Source organism: Hydra viridissima, unplaced genomic scaffold (assembly GCF_058129835.1).
Source record: "Hydra viridissima isolate aposymbiotic clone 2 unplaced genomic scaffold, HvirCarnegie_v1 scaffold_2, whole genome shotgun sequence".
Classification (NCBI taxonomy): Eukaryota; Metazoa; Cnidaria; class Hydrozoa; order Anthoathecata; family Hydridae; genus Hydra; species Hydra viridissima.
The window spans coordinates 4,804,343-4,824,819 of NW_028324301.1; the positions used below are offsets into that span (position 1 = coordinate 4,804,343).

Sequence of the window (20,477 nt, forward strand, 5' to 3'; positions counted from 1 at the left end):
ATAAACGGAATCTTTTATGATTTATCAATTGAATCATAAATATAAATGAATTTTAATTGATTGCGATAAACTGAGAGGCTTATTGAAACCAAACTTATCGAGTCTAGCTTCTCAATATTGTCACATTTCTTTTTAAAGATGTATCATTTAAACAATACTGTTTAAGTAAACGATTGTAATAATAATAGAGCATCTTTCATTAGAATTCACATGAAAATTTTTTAAAAACTTTCAGCTAACATTTAAAGTAAGAAAAAAATATTTTTGTAAACATCCGAATTAAAGAGTGACTCGTGTTAAAAATTGTCATTAGGAGAAACTAGTTATTCAACTCGATGAAAACCTGATTAAAGTTGAGTTCATTACAAGTAAAAACTCGAATGGAACGACGAAAGAAAAAAAGGGGAGCCGGAAACTACATTTAACATAAATCTCACAAATAGAAAGCTACGTAACGATCATGTTGAGGGAATTCACTTGATCGTCACAGGAAATTAATAATCGTTTTTAGAATATGAATGGTCTGAGTTGTATCGTTAGTTTTATCAGTAAAAAACTTTATTAGAAAAACAAAAACTATTATCAATTTGAAAGAATATAACAATAAAGAACGTCATCAGTTTACCAAGTACTGAAAATCGATTATAAAATCGGCAAGTCTTTTGCAAATTTTAAAACAATTTATCACACTCGCATTGAAGATTTTTAAAAAGGCTTTGCCATTCCTTAAATCAACAACGTTTAAACCAAGCCTTGCTATTCATCAATCAACCAAGTCATTGAATGTATCAATGCGCAGAACCACTGACCTTTGTACAGCGCTGGATTTATAATTGGTATTGTGCACTCACAAATAAGCATAGATTTTTTGACAAAACAGCAATGTCAAAGATCGCATTAAAACATCTCAAAAAAAGCTCATTTCTCTTTAAAACATGCCAGCCATTCCCTCCTCAAAGAACCTTTTATAGATACTCATAAACTTTGCAACGAACGCTTCTAAATGGTATATAGCTTTAGTTCCAAGCTGTAGTCTGTGTTCATAATGGGCTGCTAACTGTACGATTTCACACTTGAGAGTTCCGTCACAATTTTTAACTAGTTCTTTTAGAAGCCCCTGTAAAATAAACGAAATGTTGCTTTTAAAAATAATTTGTTCATTACTTAATGAAATTTAAAAAGAATTTGTTAAACCTTTATAATGACGTCAGCTGGAATACAGTGAGTCAACAACTCATAAAGTCTTGTTCGAATTTCCATCAACCTGTATAAAAACAACCATTACAAAGATTTAATACTATTATACCATTAATACACATATAAATTAAAACCATTCAAGAAAAACGGACCTTTGTGGTGTCTGTTGTTCTATTATTAAGGCTGATGTCTGTTTTAAGTAGATTTCCCAATCTGCTTCTTGAATTGATTGATCTCCTGTAAATGGATACCTAATAGCAAGTTAAAATAAACATAATAAACAAATACTTTATTACCATTGATACTTTAAGTAAAAACTATTTTTATTGTAACTAAAGTTAACTAAATTAATCCTAAACAATAATGGAATGCGACATACTGCTGTACTCTGCATGCCTCACACATTAATAATGCTCTTCTCATGTTCCCTTCAGCTTTTAAGGCAATTTTATTAGCCAACTCAATTGGGAGATTCAAACCTTCTTTCTTACAGATGCTGAAAAGACCCTGCACCACCTAACATAAAAATAATGTTGAGTAGATAAGGTTTATCAAACTGTACTTTATTTTAATTTGATTAGACATCATAAATTAATTACTGTAACCTCTTCATTGCTGGGGGCAGGTACACGTATACCAAGACAACGACTACGAATAGCAGAGATAACTTTGCTTGTTGAATTACAACATAAAATCAAACGGCATGTAGCAACATATTTCTCCATAGTTCGACGCAAAGCATGCTGGGCATCTTTTGTTAGCCTATCAACTTCCATCAGCAGTATAACTGAAAACAAACAGTATAAATACAAAATATTAATAGATTACTTGATAATACTTATTGAGGCAGTCTCTTAAAGAGAATAACATTAAAATTTGAGAAAGCAACTACTTTTGCTACTTTTAATACCTTTAAAAGCTTTTTGTGTAGTAGAATCAAGTTGATGAGTTTGTGCTGTTGTCTTGATTAATTCCTGAATGACTACACGATCATGAATTCCTGCATCACTAGTAAAATAAAGTGATTTCCTTTAACAACACTAAAAGTTCTAAATTTACTTATCTAATATGATTTACTTTCCTAGGATGATTTACTTACCTAGGATTTACTTCAATATGATAATTACTACTGATAGTTGAAATTTCAATTTTCTTTTTGGAGGGAGTCTGTTAACAGAAAAAAAAAATGTGTTAAAATTTAAATACTAACTTTATGTTGTTTAACCCTATAGTAAAATTTTTAACAACTTGAACTAACACTACAAAGTATCCTAATTTGAAATGAAACTTAAAGCAAGTTAAACTTTGTAATGCTCAGAAAAATTTTAATTTTTAGTTTTTAGTTTGTAAAATCAGCTACAATATGACTTGGCAAGAAAAATATTAGTTTAAGAAAAAAATCTTAAATTTAATGTCAGGAAAACATTTTAGGATAACAGTATTTTTAATTAGTCCCTAAAGTATAGCTTAGAAATGGATATTTGTACTAGGCATATTTTAAAAAAAGACTATAGACTATGGTGTCATTTACATGTAACTAAATTAGTTACCTTATATAACCTCGTGTAGTAGCTAATGCTAAACATACAAGGTCAATTTATTTCAGTTGTAGCTAAAAATTAAAACTACAATTTAATCATTAGATGTTTTATTACTTGTAATACAGCATGTTTATTGGTCTATATTATTTAGTAACTGCACTTTACATGGAAATCAAATACCAATATGGGGTATGTGAAAGGTACCTAATAATTTAAACTTCTTCATAGTAAAGTTAAAAAATACTTTATAGATTAGATTATATTTAGGTAAACCTTAAAATCTATTATTGTTAAATTCTTTATTAAATAGAGTATGGAATTATATCAATCAAGAAATATACACATTCCAAAGAGTTTCATTAACAATTTAATAATGAAATCACAATTAATATTCTTTTTCTTGAATTAGTTTTATCTTTATTATTTTAAAGTTAATAAAAATAAGAATTTGAGCTTAAAGCAAAAAACTTACATTTCTGCTCTATGATTTTTGGGTACCAATCTTGACAAGAGTTAAAATAGATTACAATCAAACTTAATTAGTTTTTAATGAATCAATTTATCATAACTTTTTAACTTTCAGCATATCATTTTTAATTATTTCACATAAGTTCAAAAGCAATTCATGTACAATTACATGTGAGTATTTAAATCAGATTAAAGAATACTTAGGAAATATGCTACAGAATTCTAAATGAATTACTAAGTAACTTTGTTGCTCTAATTTTACTTTCTCCACACCAGCACCATACAGTTCTCTAAGCACACACATAATTCTTGTTTTCTTTCCTGCTCCTGAAGGTCCATATATCAAAAGATGAGGGAAATCTGCACTGTTTACCTGATTAAAAAAAGTCAAATACAACATGTAAATTGTATATATATATATATATATATATATATATATATATATATATATATATATATATATATATATATATATATATATATATATATATATATATATATATATATATATATGTATATACATATGTATATATGCATATATGTATGTATGTATGTATGTATGTATGTATGCATGTATGTATGTATGTATGTATGTATGTATGTATGTATGTATGTATGTATGTATGTATGTATGTATGTATGTATGTATGTATATATGTATGTATATATGTATGTATGTGTGTGTGTGTGTGTGTGTGTGTGTGTGTGTGTGTGTGTGTGTGTGTGTGTGTGTGTGTGTGTATTGATAGTTTCATACATAAATGTATACTAGTCAAACCAAGAAGGAACTTACCAATTTTTTTAATCTACCTGCTTGTTCAATATGATACGTTAACTTTGAAAGATTTGAAGGGCGATGCTTATCAATCCAAAGACTCATAATAATTTTATGTATATCTCAGAGAAAATAATTAATTTGTGTATGTTTTTATAACCTATATTAAAAATAAAATAGGAGATAGACACATGTAAAATGTTACTTAATGATGTGTAATGCAATAGTACTACCTTTAAGTGTAAGGCTCTTTAATATTGTACCATAAAAGTAGTTATTTAAAAAATAAGGCAAATGACAGTTTTAGAGAGAATTATTATGGGAAAAAAAGCTTTTTTTAAATCAGGGTTATTCAGTAGTTTACAGAATAGGTTTTAGAATCCTGTATTATATGTAAACTATTTAGCTAGCTTGCAATTATTGGTAATTAGGAAGGTTTTTAGCTGGACTGAACGCCAAGCTAATTTTAAACCTTTACATTACATATTTAATACTCTGATTGTACACAGTTAGACAATGATTAGAATGAGAAGCATATAAAGTATTATCTGACGGAAAAACTATGAGACTGTTGTTACTCCCGCCATAAGTTCTCAGCATTCGAAGTTGACGGTTTCCGATTCATATATGACATTGCGATAAGAGTTATTGGTCGAAATCTTTACATGAACTAAAAATGGGTAAAAAAAAATTTAATAGATTTGATAAATATTTGAACCAAATCATTGGAATTGCAGAAATATTAAAGGGCAAAGTTTAAAAAAGAAGAAAAACAGCCTAATAGTACACTTATAGTTTCTTACGAAACGTTAATCATCAGCTATAAAGAGGTAAAAGGTAAAAAAAAAAATGTCGTTATAAAATAGTAAAATTGCTACGAAGTATTCTATGTTTGATTGGGAAAAAAGAACTTTGTATTGGAGAAATTTTGTATATGTTGCGCTCAAAGAATAGGACAAAAATTTCAAAGCTTAATTATTAATTGTTCATTATCGTATTCTAACAGATGATAATCGTCCTTTTCGTTAACAAGACTTTTTATGCTTTTATAAAAAAAATTTATTTTCTAGGTCTTAGCTAAAGGTGCATGATCATAGCTTCGTAGACAATACATATTTTCAGTTTTTCAGTAGAATTTTATTTCAGTTACATAGTACATATTTTTGATCAATACGTATTTTTAGCCAATACATACTTTTATTACATACTTTTATTACATACGACAATGCTTTTAATTAACAATTTTTTTTTTCTACTTTTGGTATTATTGACCTGCGGAGTTTTTTAAATTGAATTTCAAATGCATTTCCAGCAGCACGTTCTGATACAATAAAAAATATATTGCTCAAGTGGACCGACAGCGTCATTGATAACAAATACCTATCGATGTACTTTTGGCATTTGCTATCAAGCTTATCTTGTTCACATTGTCATATTCATAGTTCGATATCTTCAGTTGCATCGGAGAGTATATTGCGCTATATAAATGAAAAAAAAAAGTCTCCTGAGGAAATGTTTAATTTATTTGTAAAATAAAAGTGTAGAAAATAAATTACTATGTCTTTATATATATTCAATATTGTCTATAGCAGAACTGTCCACATTTACGGAAATGGAAAATATTCAATCATTGAAAGATGCAAACCAATGATTTCGAAATAAAGGCGTAATCTTTAAAGCTGCTCATTCCTGATTTTACAATAGAGAAGAAGTGAATATAGATATCTATACTTGTATGTTAATTGTAATATCTGATGTTTTATTAATATCAACTTGTAAGATAATAAACTCAACACTATTAATAAACCAGCAGATATTAACAGCATATTGCTATTAATAAACCATTATATGTAAGGTTTGTAAAATCTCTAGTAAATTATTACATTAATAGTTCTTTTTAAGTAATACATTATTTCCATTTCAAATCATCCAGTGAAGTAATTCTATCTTAATTCATCCTATCAAGTTACCAAAAAATCTAGATGTGGTTCATATTTACATTTTGCTGTAAGCTACGTGGATAGAGCGGAAATAAAAAACTTCAAATTTCATTTACTTGGGTTGAGAAGTTATTTAAAATTTAAAGATAGTTTTAATTTTAAATCTCGAACCTTAAATCTCTGGTAGAACCCGCATCTAGATTAAGGGTAATATTTTACTATGAAAATTTGTAGGATACCATTTCTTAGTTAACAAAAAAAAATTACACCAAAAATCATTAACTCTTGCTTTAACTGTCAATTGTTCCTAAACCTAATTCCAAGGTCATTTTATTACATAATATTTTGGATTAATGTTTTGGATCTCAATATTAAACTTTTGTTAACATTTTATTGACCAAATATTGGTTTAATTATTGGATTAGTAATACAAAAGCAAATATTGCTTTTCAATGTTAGGTTGTTATTGATTTCAATATTGGGTAAATGATGTCTAAATTTTGCTCGCTGCTAGGGAAGTACATTTACCGCAGTTTCATCAAATTAAGTATATTAATTATGAGAGCTATGGGTAGTATTGGTAATTAAAAATCCAGATCAGATGATGAAGGACTACACACAATAAAAATGTAACTAAAGCATTAAACATTCCTGGAATTTTCCTACTCAATCACTCAACAGGATCCAAATATTTGGATCTTTCCTCGGGAAAAATTGTTTGTTACTATTCGACAGCCACAGCAAAGAGATGAACCATTTCAATTCATTTGTTATTAAAAAACACAGACGTTTTCCACATGATAACCACAGTAAGATAAAGATTGTTTTAGTTTGGAATACCAGTACAGCTCAGTAACAACGAAGTCCTTGGTAAATTATTGATCAACAATCACAACTGAGCTTGCCACTAAAAAAAAATGTATATCCATAGCGACTAATGAACAAAATATCTGCGAACAAAATATCTGCGAACTGTGAAGTTGCATGCCTTTTTTACAGCTGACATTTAGTCATACAGATGTGAAAAATTTTTTCAAGTCAGATGGTGCTTTATTACTCTGGTGCTTTTTACATATTTTAGCTGTTAACTATATATTTTCTTATCAGTTATTTTTATATTTTTGATTTTATATGTTTGTTAGCATTCTTTTTTTTCAAAAGTGAACTAATTTCTCTGCTTTTGAGAAATTAGATTAGAATTTCTTTTCATGAATTGTTAGCGAGTAATTATAAGTACAACTACATACAGTTAGATAGGATCTATATACACAGCCACTCTTTATTTATTAACTAGTTTGTTACTTCAGTCCATTCAATTCATGGGGTGATCCATTCATGCTAGTGTGATAAACTCTAATCAAAAGATAACTAGCTAATTCTGTTTCAGTGACCCATGGCTAAGAGGTCAAAGTAAAAACACTAACAAACTTAAAAAAAAAATTTATGTTTTAGCACAATACTTGATTTAAGAAATATCACGGATAAAAAGATCGGTTGCGAAAATCTAGCAGATAATTTTGGGAGAACTTTATAAGATGATTTTTAAAGAGAGATTTATGGGAAGATTTATTGAGAAAACCAAAAAACAGAATCATCTGGAAGATTTTTAAAAAGAGATTTTTGGGAAAAAGAAAAAGAGAAGATTTCAAAGTGAAAACATAGGGTGTTTCAAATTGAGCGGATTTTTTAAAGAATAAATGAAACACAAATTCCATTTATTTTCAACAAACTTCATATTGGTAATTGAAGTATCAGTTTAGACATTTATACACAAAAAATATATCTACAAAATAGCCTCCAAAATGCAGCTCCACAGACATCCACACTTTAGTTAAAACTTTCAATGACATCTTGACGTAATTGAGGCTCTCACTAATGACACAAATAATATGTAATAATTTAATTTCAGGAATCGACTGTGGATTATTCTTCTTATTGACCTGGCTTTTCACTTTTCAAGAAAATAATCCAACGGTGATAAGTTAGATAATCTTGGTGGCCAATTAACATTACCAATTCTGCTGATAACACGTCCAGGAAATTAGGTACACAATAAAGTGATTATTTCATTAGCAAAATGAGGTGTAGCGCCATCCTGTTGAAAATGTCCTCTTGATCAATATTCATTTATTCAGGCCAAAAAACTCGGTTATCATTTAACGATGTCAACCACCATTGATAGTTACAGCTTCACCAACAGCATTTTTAAAAAAATAAGGTCCAATTACACTACCTAATCATAATATACATCAAACAGTGACTCGTTTAAGAAGCAGAGGTTTCTTATGAATGATTCGTGGATTTTCCTCACCTCAAATACGGTAATTGGTTTACTAACATAGCCGCTAAATACAAAATGTGCCTCATTGGAAAACATGGTTGTTGATAAACGCGAAAAATCACCTGGTTGTTGATTAACGCAATTGATAAATTAACGACGTTTTAAATGATCTAATGGCTTTAGTTCCTGAGTTATTTGAACCTTATATGCTTTCAAAGTTAAATCCTTGTGCAAAATACGCCATGTTGTTGATACAGTAATTCAAACGTGTTATGAACGTCGTCTTATGGACACTTTAAGGTCAGCAATACTTTCACGAACCAAATCAACATTTTCTGTATTTTTCAGTTTTTGATCTTCCATTGATTCGGTCTCTTGAAATTTTTTGAATTTTCAGATTTTTAAAATTTTTCAATAAATAGTGCTCTGAGATGGACGATTATCTAAACCATAAAATTCAAGTATTTTTCTTAAAAGACTTTTCACAGAACGCTGACTTTCATAAAATAATTCAACAATTTAAATGTGTTCTTGCATCGTGTACGAAGCCATTTTTATAAATGTATATCACACTTCTTAAATGTAAAAATGCCCAGACGAATTCAGTGCGTCATTTATATTTTATTTATCTTTTTATTTTTTTATTTTTTTTAAATGGTGAAGCTAAAGTTTTTACCACCTCCTTTGACAACTTTTTGATAAATTAATGTTTGCGTAGGTTAAATTACTTCTTTTTCAAAAACTCTTATAAGGAAAATATTTTCAATCAGCCTAAGTGCGTATAAGCGCGTGTACGAGGACACTCTCAAAATACTGACTTGGCTTTCATATTTCATATCTGAAGTCCTTTTTGGGCCATCAACCATTCTTTTTTTTTAAAAAAAACTACACATAGTTTGGTAATTTTTGTTGTTGTGAAATATCTTGCTTTACAATTGCATATAGAGCAAGATATTATCACAAAATCATTAGTTTATATATATATATATATATATATATATATATATATATATATATATATATATATATATATATATATATATATATATATGAAGAGTCCAGGGGAAAAAACGGCATAGTCATATTTTTGTAGTTTTGAGATATTCGATTTTTAAAGTTTAAAACCATTCACAACATTACTTTTAATCAAACATTTAATTTTTTTCACCGATTCTCAAAAATGTCCATTTCTTTAAGCAATAATGAAGTTAAAATGGTTCTGGCTTAAATATTAAAATTTTTGTCGCTTCATACTTGGAGTTGGGTCCAATTGGACATTGCCGTTTTTTCCATTGTAATTTACTATGCAAGTTTCATCCTTGTTTTTTTATTTAAATTTTAGGCACCAACTATCTAAAAACTTATAATTAACATTAACTTAACATATATCTTTTTATTTTAGAAAATTTGAGAGTTCCTTAAAGCATTTTTTTTTTCAAATTTATTCTTCGAAATGTCTATACAATAACGGTTCTGACTGTTTAAATGCAGTGCAAAATACTAAAATCATCTTTATAATTTTTTGGAATAATACTATCTTTTTTTTGGTAGCTGAATCCAATAATTGCTCATGGATAAAAATCCAACAAATCCTGTGTTTACTCATTTCTAAAAATCATGATTTTTTTCTTTTTAAAATAATGTACACTCAAAATAAGTTAATGTCTGCCTAACATCAGATGAAGAAAAGTAAAGATAAATGGTCATTGTATTTTATTATATAAGTTGGCCACATAAAACTGAACCCTTCTTACCAAATAGACTTTTACTTTTAGGTCATAAAAATTAAAAGGTCAATTTAATAAAATATATAGTATTACATAATTTGAACTAAGAAACTCACATTCATTCATACAAATTAACATTCTATAAACTATACAAAATAACAATGATTTATAAGGAAGATAAAAGAATGTTATTTTATTTCAACAAAACTGTTTAATAACATTAATTTTTTAGTCAAAATATATAGTTAATATAATAATAGTCGAACTCCTCTTGTCCATTAACTTCATTTTTATTGTTATCATGTGGTAAAGAGCCAAAGTAGTCAGGTCTATTAGTGAACTTTTTAAGATTGATATGCACAGTTTCTCAGAGTATAAGTTTAAAGGTTCACATGGAGAATTTTTGTTTTTGCCTCTCATATTTGAAGTAATGGCGCTATTTAAAAAGGCACTATTCCAAGAGTCTCTGTGATTCTTTGTTCATGGATCATTTTTGGAAAAAAACACTTCTCTAAGACATCTAGTTGGAACTGGACATCTAACCTTATAGAAAGGTTTTAAAATCTGTGTCATATTTTTCACCATGTCCTGCCTGAGCTCCAAAACATTGAAAGGAGCTGGATTCTGGCAAGAAGCTTTAAAAATATCAATCCAATCAGAAGGTATATTGACCTGTGATTTGGTGTTAATGAGACCCATGTCTTTATCACATATATATAGCTCTAATTCCCTGACATCTTGACTTAGGTGATGAATAAAATAATCATATAACATAGATGTCACCTCCTCTGCCCCCTTTTTAGCTACAGTTTCATCATAGCCATAGATAAACACATTTTTGCTCGATAGCACATGGATGTTAAAAGAAAGAAATGAAAGTTTTCTTCTGTAAAAAAGATCATTGGTTAAGTTATTAGAGACACTTAAATTTCTTTGATAGTCGAATGCTAATGCTTCAAATGTTGAATCATTAATTGCTTTTATCCTAGATTCTCTTTTCCTTCGATAAAATGTTTCTGCTTTTCTTTGATGCAAACCCCTTTCAGTTTCCAACTCTTTAAGCTTTGCTTGCAAATCAGGGTTCATTAAATTATCTTTAGCAAAGAGATTTATTCTCATTTTAAGCTCATCACACTATGAACAAGTGTCTGTACGAGGATATCCAAAAGCAATTTTAAAATGATTGTTAAATATTTATCCTGTATGTCTCGTAAGAAATCTTGCTATTTGGATAGATAATTTAAAACATTATATGTTTTAAATTATCATTGCGAGTAGTGAGACTGCCTACCCCTAAAAGATGAAATGTGATCTCTTATCTTCTGAACCATTTCATCTGAGGTCTATTTGTATGCTTATGAGGTCTATTTGTATGTTGACCTCTTCTGTTCTTTGGTGGCTCACCTAAAGATGAAAAGATGAAAAACAATAAGAAAATATGTTAAATAATTTCAAAAACTAAATTAAAGATTATAATCTTAAAACAACATGCTTGATAAATAATTGAAAAACTGTTTCAATTTATTTACCATTTCATATAGATTAGTCCCTTTTATTTAAATCTACACTAAAAGCTTAGGCTTAGGGAAATATTATGTTAATAATAATATTATTGTTAATATGATTATAATAGAGACTAGCCCCTTTTATTTAGACTAAAGCTAAGGCCTTTCTAATTATTTTTATAATTTTAAAATTAATCAAGATTTTAAGCATTAGATAGGCCTACAGTCTTTTAGTCTAGTAGGCCTATAGCCTATAGTAGAGCACTAGACTAGTCTAATCGAAAGTAGAGGCCTAATAATGTTTGCACAATATGAAACATAATGTAAGGATAGCTTTTGTTAATTAAACTATATGTAAAAACACTAGATCTTATTCTATATATTCTAGTCTCTATGCTAGTCCTACCTGTAGTTGATAAACTCCGTTTTATTGTCTCGACCCTGCCTTTCTTGATGCCGAAGATGGAAAGAAAAGCTTTGAAGCACACCTGGGTAAACTCATCATCAATATTCTTAAATACTTTGTACTTGTAGCTGTTATCATTTAAGATAATTTCATTTTTCCGCGATCTTCTTCTTGCTACATTACAGACTGTGATAAGGCCAGCCAGAAAAGAGTCTTGGTATTCTTTGCTCGATAATGCATTGAAAGAGTCCAATAAACGAGCTCTTTCATCTACTGTTACAACTTCAAAACATTTATATCGTGTAAATTTGCAGTAAGGTCCTGTTGTATGAGACGAAAGTTTTTGTTTTTTTAGTATTTCGTTTATTCTCCCTGTAATTTTCCTTTTCTTGGGTCTATTTGTTAATTCACAGTGCTCTTCGCCATCTTAAAAATGCTGTTTACACAAAATCGACCCCTCATTGGACGGTGTGATCATGTGACTAAAAAATCACATGACATTAGTGACACTGCCGTTTTTTCCCCTGTAAACATTGGACCATGCCGCTTTTTCCATTGTATAGGGTTTTTTCTTTTTTAATTATCATATAGGCATTTCCACTTTTTTCTCTCGAAATGTAGTTCAGTACAAACTATACAAGTCTATGCATAAGGCAGGGGCAATAACTAAGAAAAACCAAAAATGTGACTATGCCGTTTTTTCCCCTGGACTCTTCATATATATATATATATATATATATATATATATATATATATATATATATATATATATATATATATATATATATACACACAAAACTATACACCAATACAAAAAGTTCAAGTTGCTCTTAAAGTAAAGTAGCACAGGTCCTTCTTTTGCCACCATGCTACACTAAAAGTGTTTGGGTCGAGAGGCCCGCTTGTAATCCATATCAGAAACATAAAAAAACCCAACAAAAGTTGCCTAATATTCCTGGTGATTACTTGTTGTTATAGCGTTTTTCAATAGCAGAAACATCTTGGTGAAACCTTCTACCATATTTGCATGAAAAAGGTTTATTTGTGATAGAAAATATACTTTTAAAAAACGTGTTGTATCCAAGAACTTCGTATGACAGTAGTAATTATTAAACAGCATCCATAAGTTTCAGAAAACAATGGTTGCTGAGAAAATTTGTGCAAGTGAGCAGAATTCTTTCCAAGTAGCCAATTGAATGTGTGGCAAAATCACATTTTGCCTATCAACTAAAGAAAATTCAGTAATGTTGCTTGTTCCTGGAATAGCGGCTTAACGCAGTTGCCGATCTTTCCGCGTGTTGCACTCAGCATGATGTAGTGCTCAGCATGATTCCACAGGCAAATGAAACAGTAGTATTTTGTATATTCCTACTTTAGCCCCATCACAATTTGCAGTAAATTTTAATTCAGCACAGTTTGTCATAACTTCATTACAACAGTTCATCACGTGACTTCCGGTTTGCATAGTCTGAATTAAAAAATGCTTAAAGTAATTTAAAAAAAAAGGTATGTCGTAGGCAAAAAAGGTTTTCATATTTAAAATTAGCATCTCAGCAATCAGTCGACTTAGTATTGAGCACGTTATACAATGATAGTGCTCTTTAATGCCTTCCCCAAAAATTGTTTTTTGCGCGGAGAACAATTAAAGCCTCTATAACAACCATTTTTAATTGCTGAAAGTTTTTATTCAGTATTTTTACAATTTACTTTTGTTAAAAAACTTTCTTCCGAATTTTGCTGTATTTAGGGTACATCGGCCATTAACAATACTAATTTCAATTTTTTTCATCAAAACATTATTTGATAACTTTAATAAAAACAGATATAAATCTATGGATGCAAAACTAAAAATATTTGGATATAATTTTTTCTACATTCTATTTTTAAACGGCGGGGGAAAAGTAAAGACAACAAAAATGTTAACTTCCGTTTCTTACTCTTAAAAACTCTTCTCTTTTTTCCTCAAAACAGTTTTTGTTTGAAAATTTTTTTAAAAAATTTGACTTAATGAGAAAATGTGAAAACAACATCCGAAGAACAAAATCTGAAAACAAGATTTTCCGACAAAGTAACAACAAAAATTTTGTTGATTGTTGTGAATTTCTTAAAAAATAGTTAAATTTGTGTAACTTTTTAATATTAAATAACGTTAATAAATTATTACGACCACACAAAATCTCCCCTATTCCCCCCACCCCCTCAAAAGAAAAAATTTGAAAAAGTAAAAAAATCCCCTCTCTACTTTTACCCCTACTTTTGCATAGTTCCTGGGCTCCAGAGGCCCAGCAGAGTAAGTTGTGATTAGTTATTTAATGTAAAGAAAAAGAGAAAGGAATGTGTGGAAGATCAAGAGAAAGATACCGGCAATTGCACTAGCGAGCTTACTAAATAACCCTTACTTAGTGATTAATGCACACATCCTCATGTATTTTTAGTTCGCAGCTGCTCTTTATGGAATTAGATTTTAATTTTTTCTGTAATTTTCTGTTTAAATTTCCTCTCAAAAACTACAATGAAACGTATTGCACCACAATTATTTCAAAACTGAAAAATATATTTTGAATTCAAAATCTTTTAGAGTTAGGTAATGAACTTCTGGTTCATAAGGATGTGATGAGTCAGTGTTCATCGCTGTCGATGAGACGTGCCACTGCCCCCTGTTACGCAACGGCACGTCACCTGACCTGATCCAGAAATGCCTACAAACCTCAAAAACAACAGTAACTTTGACTAATACATAATTATCCAACATAATTAAGCCACCAAGTAAATTACCCTATTTGATATGTAATTTACTTTAGAATTAAAGTATAGAAAGTTGCTTCCCAAAATTATTTTTGATTTTGTCTAAAATAAGTACAACCTTAGCAATGCAAAGTATCTATAAAAACAAATAGATAGTTCCTAATTTATAATAAGTCATATGATCAAACATGTTTTTATAATGGTTGTATTTTATCAATTTCTCAAGCTAAAAATAATTAATCGCTAAATGCTACTTAGTTTTTTAAATAGTTTGAAAGTCTGTCTAATTGGAAAAAGTTTTTTTTTTTTTGCTAAAAAGACTTGGATACTCTAAAAACGTAACTCTAAATATGGCCATATTCTTATTTTAAAAAACATCAGCAGAATATGATTTCCTTCTTCTTTTTCTAATGTTAATATATATATATATATATATATATATATATATATATATATATATATATATATATATATATATATATATATATATATATATAATCTAAGCAAACAAAACATGTATGTATATATGTATATACAGTGCTTCCAGAAAGTATTAGCGCACTCGTAATTTTTTCATTATGGACAACTTCAAATCAATATAAATTGTAAAGTAATTTAAATTTTGAACTAATTTTTTTTTTAAATGAAAGGTAAAAGCAATGAAATTAAATTATAATGTCAAATATTGTCAACCTGCTTGTTTTTTTTATGAGTTAATTAGAAGTTTAATGACTACTCGGAAAAATGTCTGAAATTAAGCGTGCAAAAGTATTAGCGCACTTACAGTTTTTCAAAGATTCTAAGAAAGTTTAATATTTTATGTGACCACCTTTGTTTTTAAGGCATGCCAAGACTCTACGCGGCATAGAATCTATAAGTTTTCTGATTAGTTCTTGTGGCACGGTGTTCCACAACTCTTGGATTTGCGTTTTGAGCTGCACCAAGTTAGTGGGCTTGCTTTTTTGTAATTTGCAGTCCATCCAACTCCAAAGATTTTCAATAGGATTTAAATCAGGTGAGCGAGCGGGCCAAGGCATTAGATTCAACCGTTTTTCTTCCATGTATTGCTTTATTGAGCCTGCTGTGTGGCATATATATATATACATATATATATATATATACTGTGTATATATATATATACTGTGTATATATATATATATATATATATATATATATATATATATATATATATATATATGATTAGTAAAAGACATCTTCACTCGAGAGTGTAATGTCCATGCATTTGTTGTCATTGATTATATATATATATATATATATATATATATATATATATATATATATATATATATATATATATATATATATATATACATATATATATACATGTTTTGTTTGTTTAGATATTATCTAGATAATCTAGATAATATCTAAACAAACAAAAAATTAATAAATCAATTGACTGGATGATTATTGTTAAAACAAAATGAATAAAAAATTATGATAAATTAAATAATGATAATCAATACAAATCATATCCTATTTAACAAAAATTTATTACTAGAATTTAAACTGTTACTCCAATAATATCACAAAGGATGTTTTCAAAACCAATTGCAAAAGTTTTTCCAATTCATTTTGATTTATGTAAACATTCAACAATTACCATAATCTTTAAACTTATTTAGCTGCTTTTTAATAAATTTATGTAAATTACTTGTTAATTCAACTAATGTCCATGCATTTGTTGTCATTGATTTATAATATATTTTGAATAATAATAATTTTACTACAAAAGAATGTTATAAATCGATTTCTATTTCTTCCAAACAAATTGGTTAAATTCGTTTTGTCAACAGTCTACTAAAGACTACTGCTGATTTTATCAATTTATCTATTTTCAATCTAAATCTTTTTCTTTCTCGCAATACTTTCATTCTTGTTAAATAAACATTTTCTTTTTCTTCATTTTCTCCAGTTTTATTTATTTTTACTATACAAATTAAACATGGTATCAGTCAAATTTCAATGTGTTGTATATAAGCAGGATCCATCCTCCTATAGTAAAATAAATCACATTTCTATATAATTATAAAATATACTTGTAAATAATTTTTTTTTTTTAGTTATACAGTAAGAATTGTAAAATAGTAATTGATTTCTTTGACCAGGAAGTTCCATCAACTACATTAAAAAATAAAAAAAATCATGAAAAGTAAAAGAAAAAAATATTAACTTTAAATTAAACTGGTCTATTCTAAAAACTGCGCCTACCTATAATAACATATCTCAAAAATGTATGTTTCGTTAACAAAAAAGTTTGAAATTATTACTTATTTAGATCAAGAAAATTTACTAAATAAAAAAAACTGAGCTTATTTCTAAATGCAGACATGAAAATAAGTACCTTTTAAAAAATTATAAAAACAAATGACCAAACTTATTAACCAAATTTATTCAATTCTAAATACCAATTAAAAATAATAAATTGTATTAACACTATATATACATATAAATATGTATATTTATATGTATATATGGTGACCACACGCTCTATTTTGTTTATTACGAATAACTTCCACCGACAGAAACCATTCTGATTATGCGGTCATCAAAAAGCCTTTCAAAACAAAATCGCTTTTCGACACTTCATTGTACGTCGCACAGTGGAGTATTTCAAAGTAATAGTCGATCAAAAGTCGATTACAAAAATTTTGTAAAAGTGTACTATTAACTATATATCATGAAAGATTTATAAAGGCTACATCACTAAACAACAATTTTAGTGTTGCCCACTCCCCCTTCCAGGTATAAAAAAAGTTTAAACTCGGACTTCGCGTGAGCTCATTGTATTTGTTTTTTACGCTTCCTGTCAAATACAACTGTTAAAAGTATTATTTAAGCTTGTATGCTGTAAAACCTTTAATAAATCACGATGAACGTTGAAGAAGAAGGTATGTACATACAAAATAAATGTATAGTTTCTTCATTTTACTTAACAAAGTGAGATTTTTTAAAAATATATATTCGAGACTTAGATTGTTTGATTTTTTTTTGTAAATACTATATTCAAAATTGTTTTCGTATATGAATTAAGCCGAATTTAGCAAAGATTTTTTATGTAACTTAAACATTAGTTATTCTAGTTAGGATTTTTGAAATAAAATGTTCCACATAAATCTTCCATTTTTTAAAATTTAATTTTGATTAAATAATACGACAAAAACGTTGTCTTTTGTATAAAAACTTATTTCTTTTTTTTTTTTCAGAATCCCAACCAAAGGTGAAAGAGATGACTAGAAAAGAACTCTACGATGTTATGAAACAATGCCCAAAGAAAAAAATTGATGATAAATTTGTGTTTTTAGAAGATCATCTCAAAATTATTACAAAATGTACTGAAAATGAACAAAGTTCACTAAAAAACGCCTTAAATACTTTCAAGTGTCATTTTAAACAAAAATGGATAGCTGCTAACTACATAGAAGAACGTTTTTTGAAGCACAATGAACTATGGCTCAATGGTATCATAAGTTTACCCACCTGTATAATAAAAAGGCCTGGTCGACCATCAAAAGATTTCGAGTTGTTGAGTTCGCCAAGCAAGAGGCGTAGAACAAAAGCTTTGAGAGACCAATTATCTTATGCACAACTAACCTATGCTGCCCAAATGAGTCAGCGTGATGCAGGACATTGTGATGCGTCTAGAATAATGAAAGATATTTGCTGCTCACCGGAAAAGGCAAACAAATATAGAGAAAACTTCAATTCCATTCAGACAAATGTTATAAAAAAACACACACCATCAGAAGCATTATCAATTTTTGTGGAAGCCAATATGACAAGGAGACAATATGAAATAATTCATGCAGCTAATAAAAACATTTATCCATGTTATTCGCTTTTGAAAGAATCAAAAAAACAATGTTATCCTCCACAAGAGTCAATGACGGTTTCAGAAACATGTTGTGAAATTAAACTACAAGATATTCTAGACCACACAACTAGACGCTTGTGTGAATATTTGGATGAAGTTTTGGAAACCTTAAACGAAGAAGAAAGAAGCAATTTAGAAATGTTATCAAAATGGGGTTGTGATGGCTCACAGCAGCAAACATTTAAACAAAAATTCCAAAATAGTACAGATAGTGACTCTAACATTTTTCAAAGTTCATTTGTGCCTCTAGGGCTTATATGTCATATTGGTAGCCAGAAGATTATTTGGCAAAACCCTGTGCCCTCTTCTACAAGATATTGTCGCCCAATTCGAATTCGTTTTATCCATGAAACTAAAGACATAACAAATGAAGAAATCTGCTATGTAGAAGATCAAATAAAAAACTTAAAAAAAACTGAAATATCGAAGTTTTTAGGTGGTATTATACATATAAAGCATACCTTGGCATTTACAATGGTTGATGCAAAAGTATGCAATGCTGCAACCAACACGACATCTACTATGAGGTGCTATATATGTGGACTAACATCAAAAGACTTTAATAATTTAACCATAAAAAACATAGATAATCCAGATGCCCTTAAATTTGGTTTATCGATATTGCATACAAGGATTAGGTTTTTCGAATCTTTACTACATTTATCATACCACATTCCCATAAAAAAATGGCAAGCGAGAACACAAGATGATAAAATAATTGTAGCTGAAACAAAAAAAAACATTCAAAACAAATTCAAAGAGAAAATGGGGCTGCTGGTGGATATTCCAACTGCAGGTTTTGGGAATACTAATGATGGCAATACATCAAGAAGATTTTTCTCAGATCCTCAAACCTCATCCTGCATTACAGGAGTTAACATTGGACTTATTAAAAATTGTAGTATCATTTTGGAAACCCTGTCAAGTGGATATAAAATAGATATCAAAAAATTTGAAAAGTTTGCAGAACTGACAGCAGAACTTTATGTTGAAATTTATGGATGGTATCCAATGGCTCCTACAATGCACAAGATATTGAGACATGGTGCCACAATTGATCAAGCTATATTGCCTATTGGTCAATTATCGGAAGAGGCGGCTGAGGCTCGAAACAAGCACTTCCGTGATTATAGACAGAATTTCTCGAGGAAATTTTCAAGAGAAATTTGTAATAGGGATATCATAAACAGACTTCTGTTAAGTTCCGATCCTTTGTTGAGCAGTGTCAGAAAGAGGCTCAAGAATAAAAGAAATGCTATTTCCAGTGAGGCATTAGAGTTCTTGCAACCAGAAACATTGAATGAACTACAACAATATGAAGAGGAGGCATCTAGCGAAAATGAATCAGACTAATGTTTATTTTTTATCGTTTTTTAAGTATTTTTTTTTTATTTTATGTTGTTTTTACCTTTATAGTAGGGTTTATTTCACCTTTATAGTATGTGTATTTGTATATTTCCTTTGGTTTAAGTTGTTTGTATTTGCATCACTTTTTAAAAATATTTTTACTTTTAAGGCATTTAATGTTTTAATTGAAGTTTAACAGTTTATATTGTTGTTTAGTTTTTTTTTTAGTTTTTTTTTTTTAAACTTCTTTTTGTATGGTTTATATGCAAAAGTGTGTTTTGAGTAAAAAAAAAAACCTGCACAATTAATTTAAATATTATATTATGATTTTAAACTACTTTTAATTGTTTATCTAATTGTTAAAAGCCATAAAATAATTTTGATCAACTTTTTACCATAAATACTCCACTGTGCGTCGTTGAAAGAAATTATCAAATGTCGGATTTTCTACCCTACCTTCTGAATCAAAGTATGAAAAAACAATATAATTCAATATCGATGTCTTTTAGCTTGTAGATAACTAGAAAAGTTGTGCTTAACAATTTAAACCCTTATTTTTCGAAACATTCATCTTTAAGTTTAAGGACAATATGCGTCATCCACCATATTTTTGTCAATAATATTTTTTTCAACTTAGCCCAACTTTTGCT

At 28.6% G+C, this 20,477-nt stretch overlaps 3 protein-coding genes across 4 annotated transcripts; 1 reads left to right on the forward strand and 2 right to left on the reverse strand.

The window, feature by feature from the left end:
- Window positions 1-524: 524 nt before the first annotated feature.
- LOC145190869 (replication factor C subunit 3-like) lies at window positions 525-4,175 on the reverse strand. Its single transcript, XM_090078669.1, has 9 exons — window positions 4,000-4,175; window positions 3,442-3,579; window positions 2,297-2,364; window positions 2,108-2,205; window positions 1,803-1,984; window positions 1,577-1,713; window positions 1,350-1,448; window positions 1,195-1,264; window positions 525-1,117 (listed from the first exon to the last, which is right to left on the reverse strand). Exons 1-9 carry the CDS (start codon window positions 4,084-4,086, stop codon window positions 929-931), a joined length of 1,068 nt encoding a protein of 355 aa, XP_089934795.1. The 5' UTR covers window positions 4,087-4,175; the 3' UTR covers window positions 525-928.
- A 5,481-nt stretch (window positions 4,176-9,656) lies between these two features.
- On the reverse strand, window positions 9,657-12,292 carry LOC149891644 (uncharacterized). Its single transcript, XM_090078677.1, has 2 exons — window positions 11,841-12,292; window positions 9,657-11,333 (listed from the first exon to the last, which is right to left on the reverse strand). The coding sequence occupies exon 2, from the start codon at window positions 11,046-11,048 to the stop codon at window positions 10,410-10,412; it is 639 nt and encodes a 212-aa protein (XP_089934803.1). The 5' UTR covers window positions 11,049-11,333; window positions 11,841-12,292; the 3' UTR covers window positions 9,657-10,409.
- A 4,902-nt stretch (window positions 12,293-17,194) lies between these two features.
- Window positions 17,195-20,157, forward strand: LOC149891645 (uncharacterized). 2 transcript variants are annotated; one of them, XM_090078662.1, is made up of 3 exons: window positions 17,195-17,497; window positions 17,813-19,467; window positions 19,513-20,157. In XM_090078662.1, exons 1-3 carry the CDS (start codon window positions 17,479-17,481, stop codon window positions 19,831-19,833), a joined length of 1,995 nt encoding a protein of 664 aa, XP_089934788.1. In that variant the 5' UTR covers window positions 17,195-17,478; the 3' UTR covers window positions 19,834-20,157. The 2 variants fall into 2 exon arrangements, with proteins under 2 accessions (XP_089934788.1, XP_089934787.1); XM_090078661.1 differs by having other exon boundaries at window positions 17,813-20,157.
- The last annotated feature ends 320 nt before the right edge of the window (window positions 20,158-20,477 follow it).

Excerpts from the sequence above, each read along its gene's own strand:
- LOC145190869 (XM_090078669.1), bottom strand. The coding sequence starts at position 4,086 with ATGAGTCTTTGGATTGATAAGCATCGCCCTTCAAATCTTTCAAAGTTA. Across the intron at positions 2,206-2,296 it reads CATATTGAAGTAAATCCTAG|TGATGCAGGAATTCATGATC; the intron begins GTAAGTAAATCA and ends TTATTTTACTAG. Across the intron at positions 1,118-1,194 it reads CAGCTGACGTCATTATAAAG|GGGCTTCTAAAAGAACTAGT; the intron begins GTTTAACAAATT and ends TTTATTTTACAG.
- LOC149891644 (XM_090078677.1), bottom strand. The coding sequence starts at position 11,048 with ATGAGAATAAATCTCTTTGCTAAAGATAATTTAATGAACCCTGATTTG.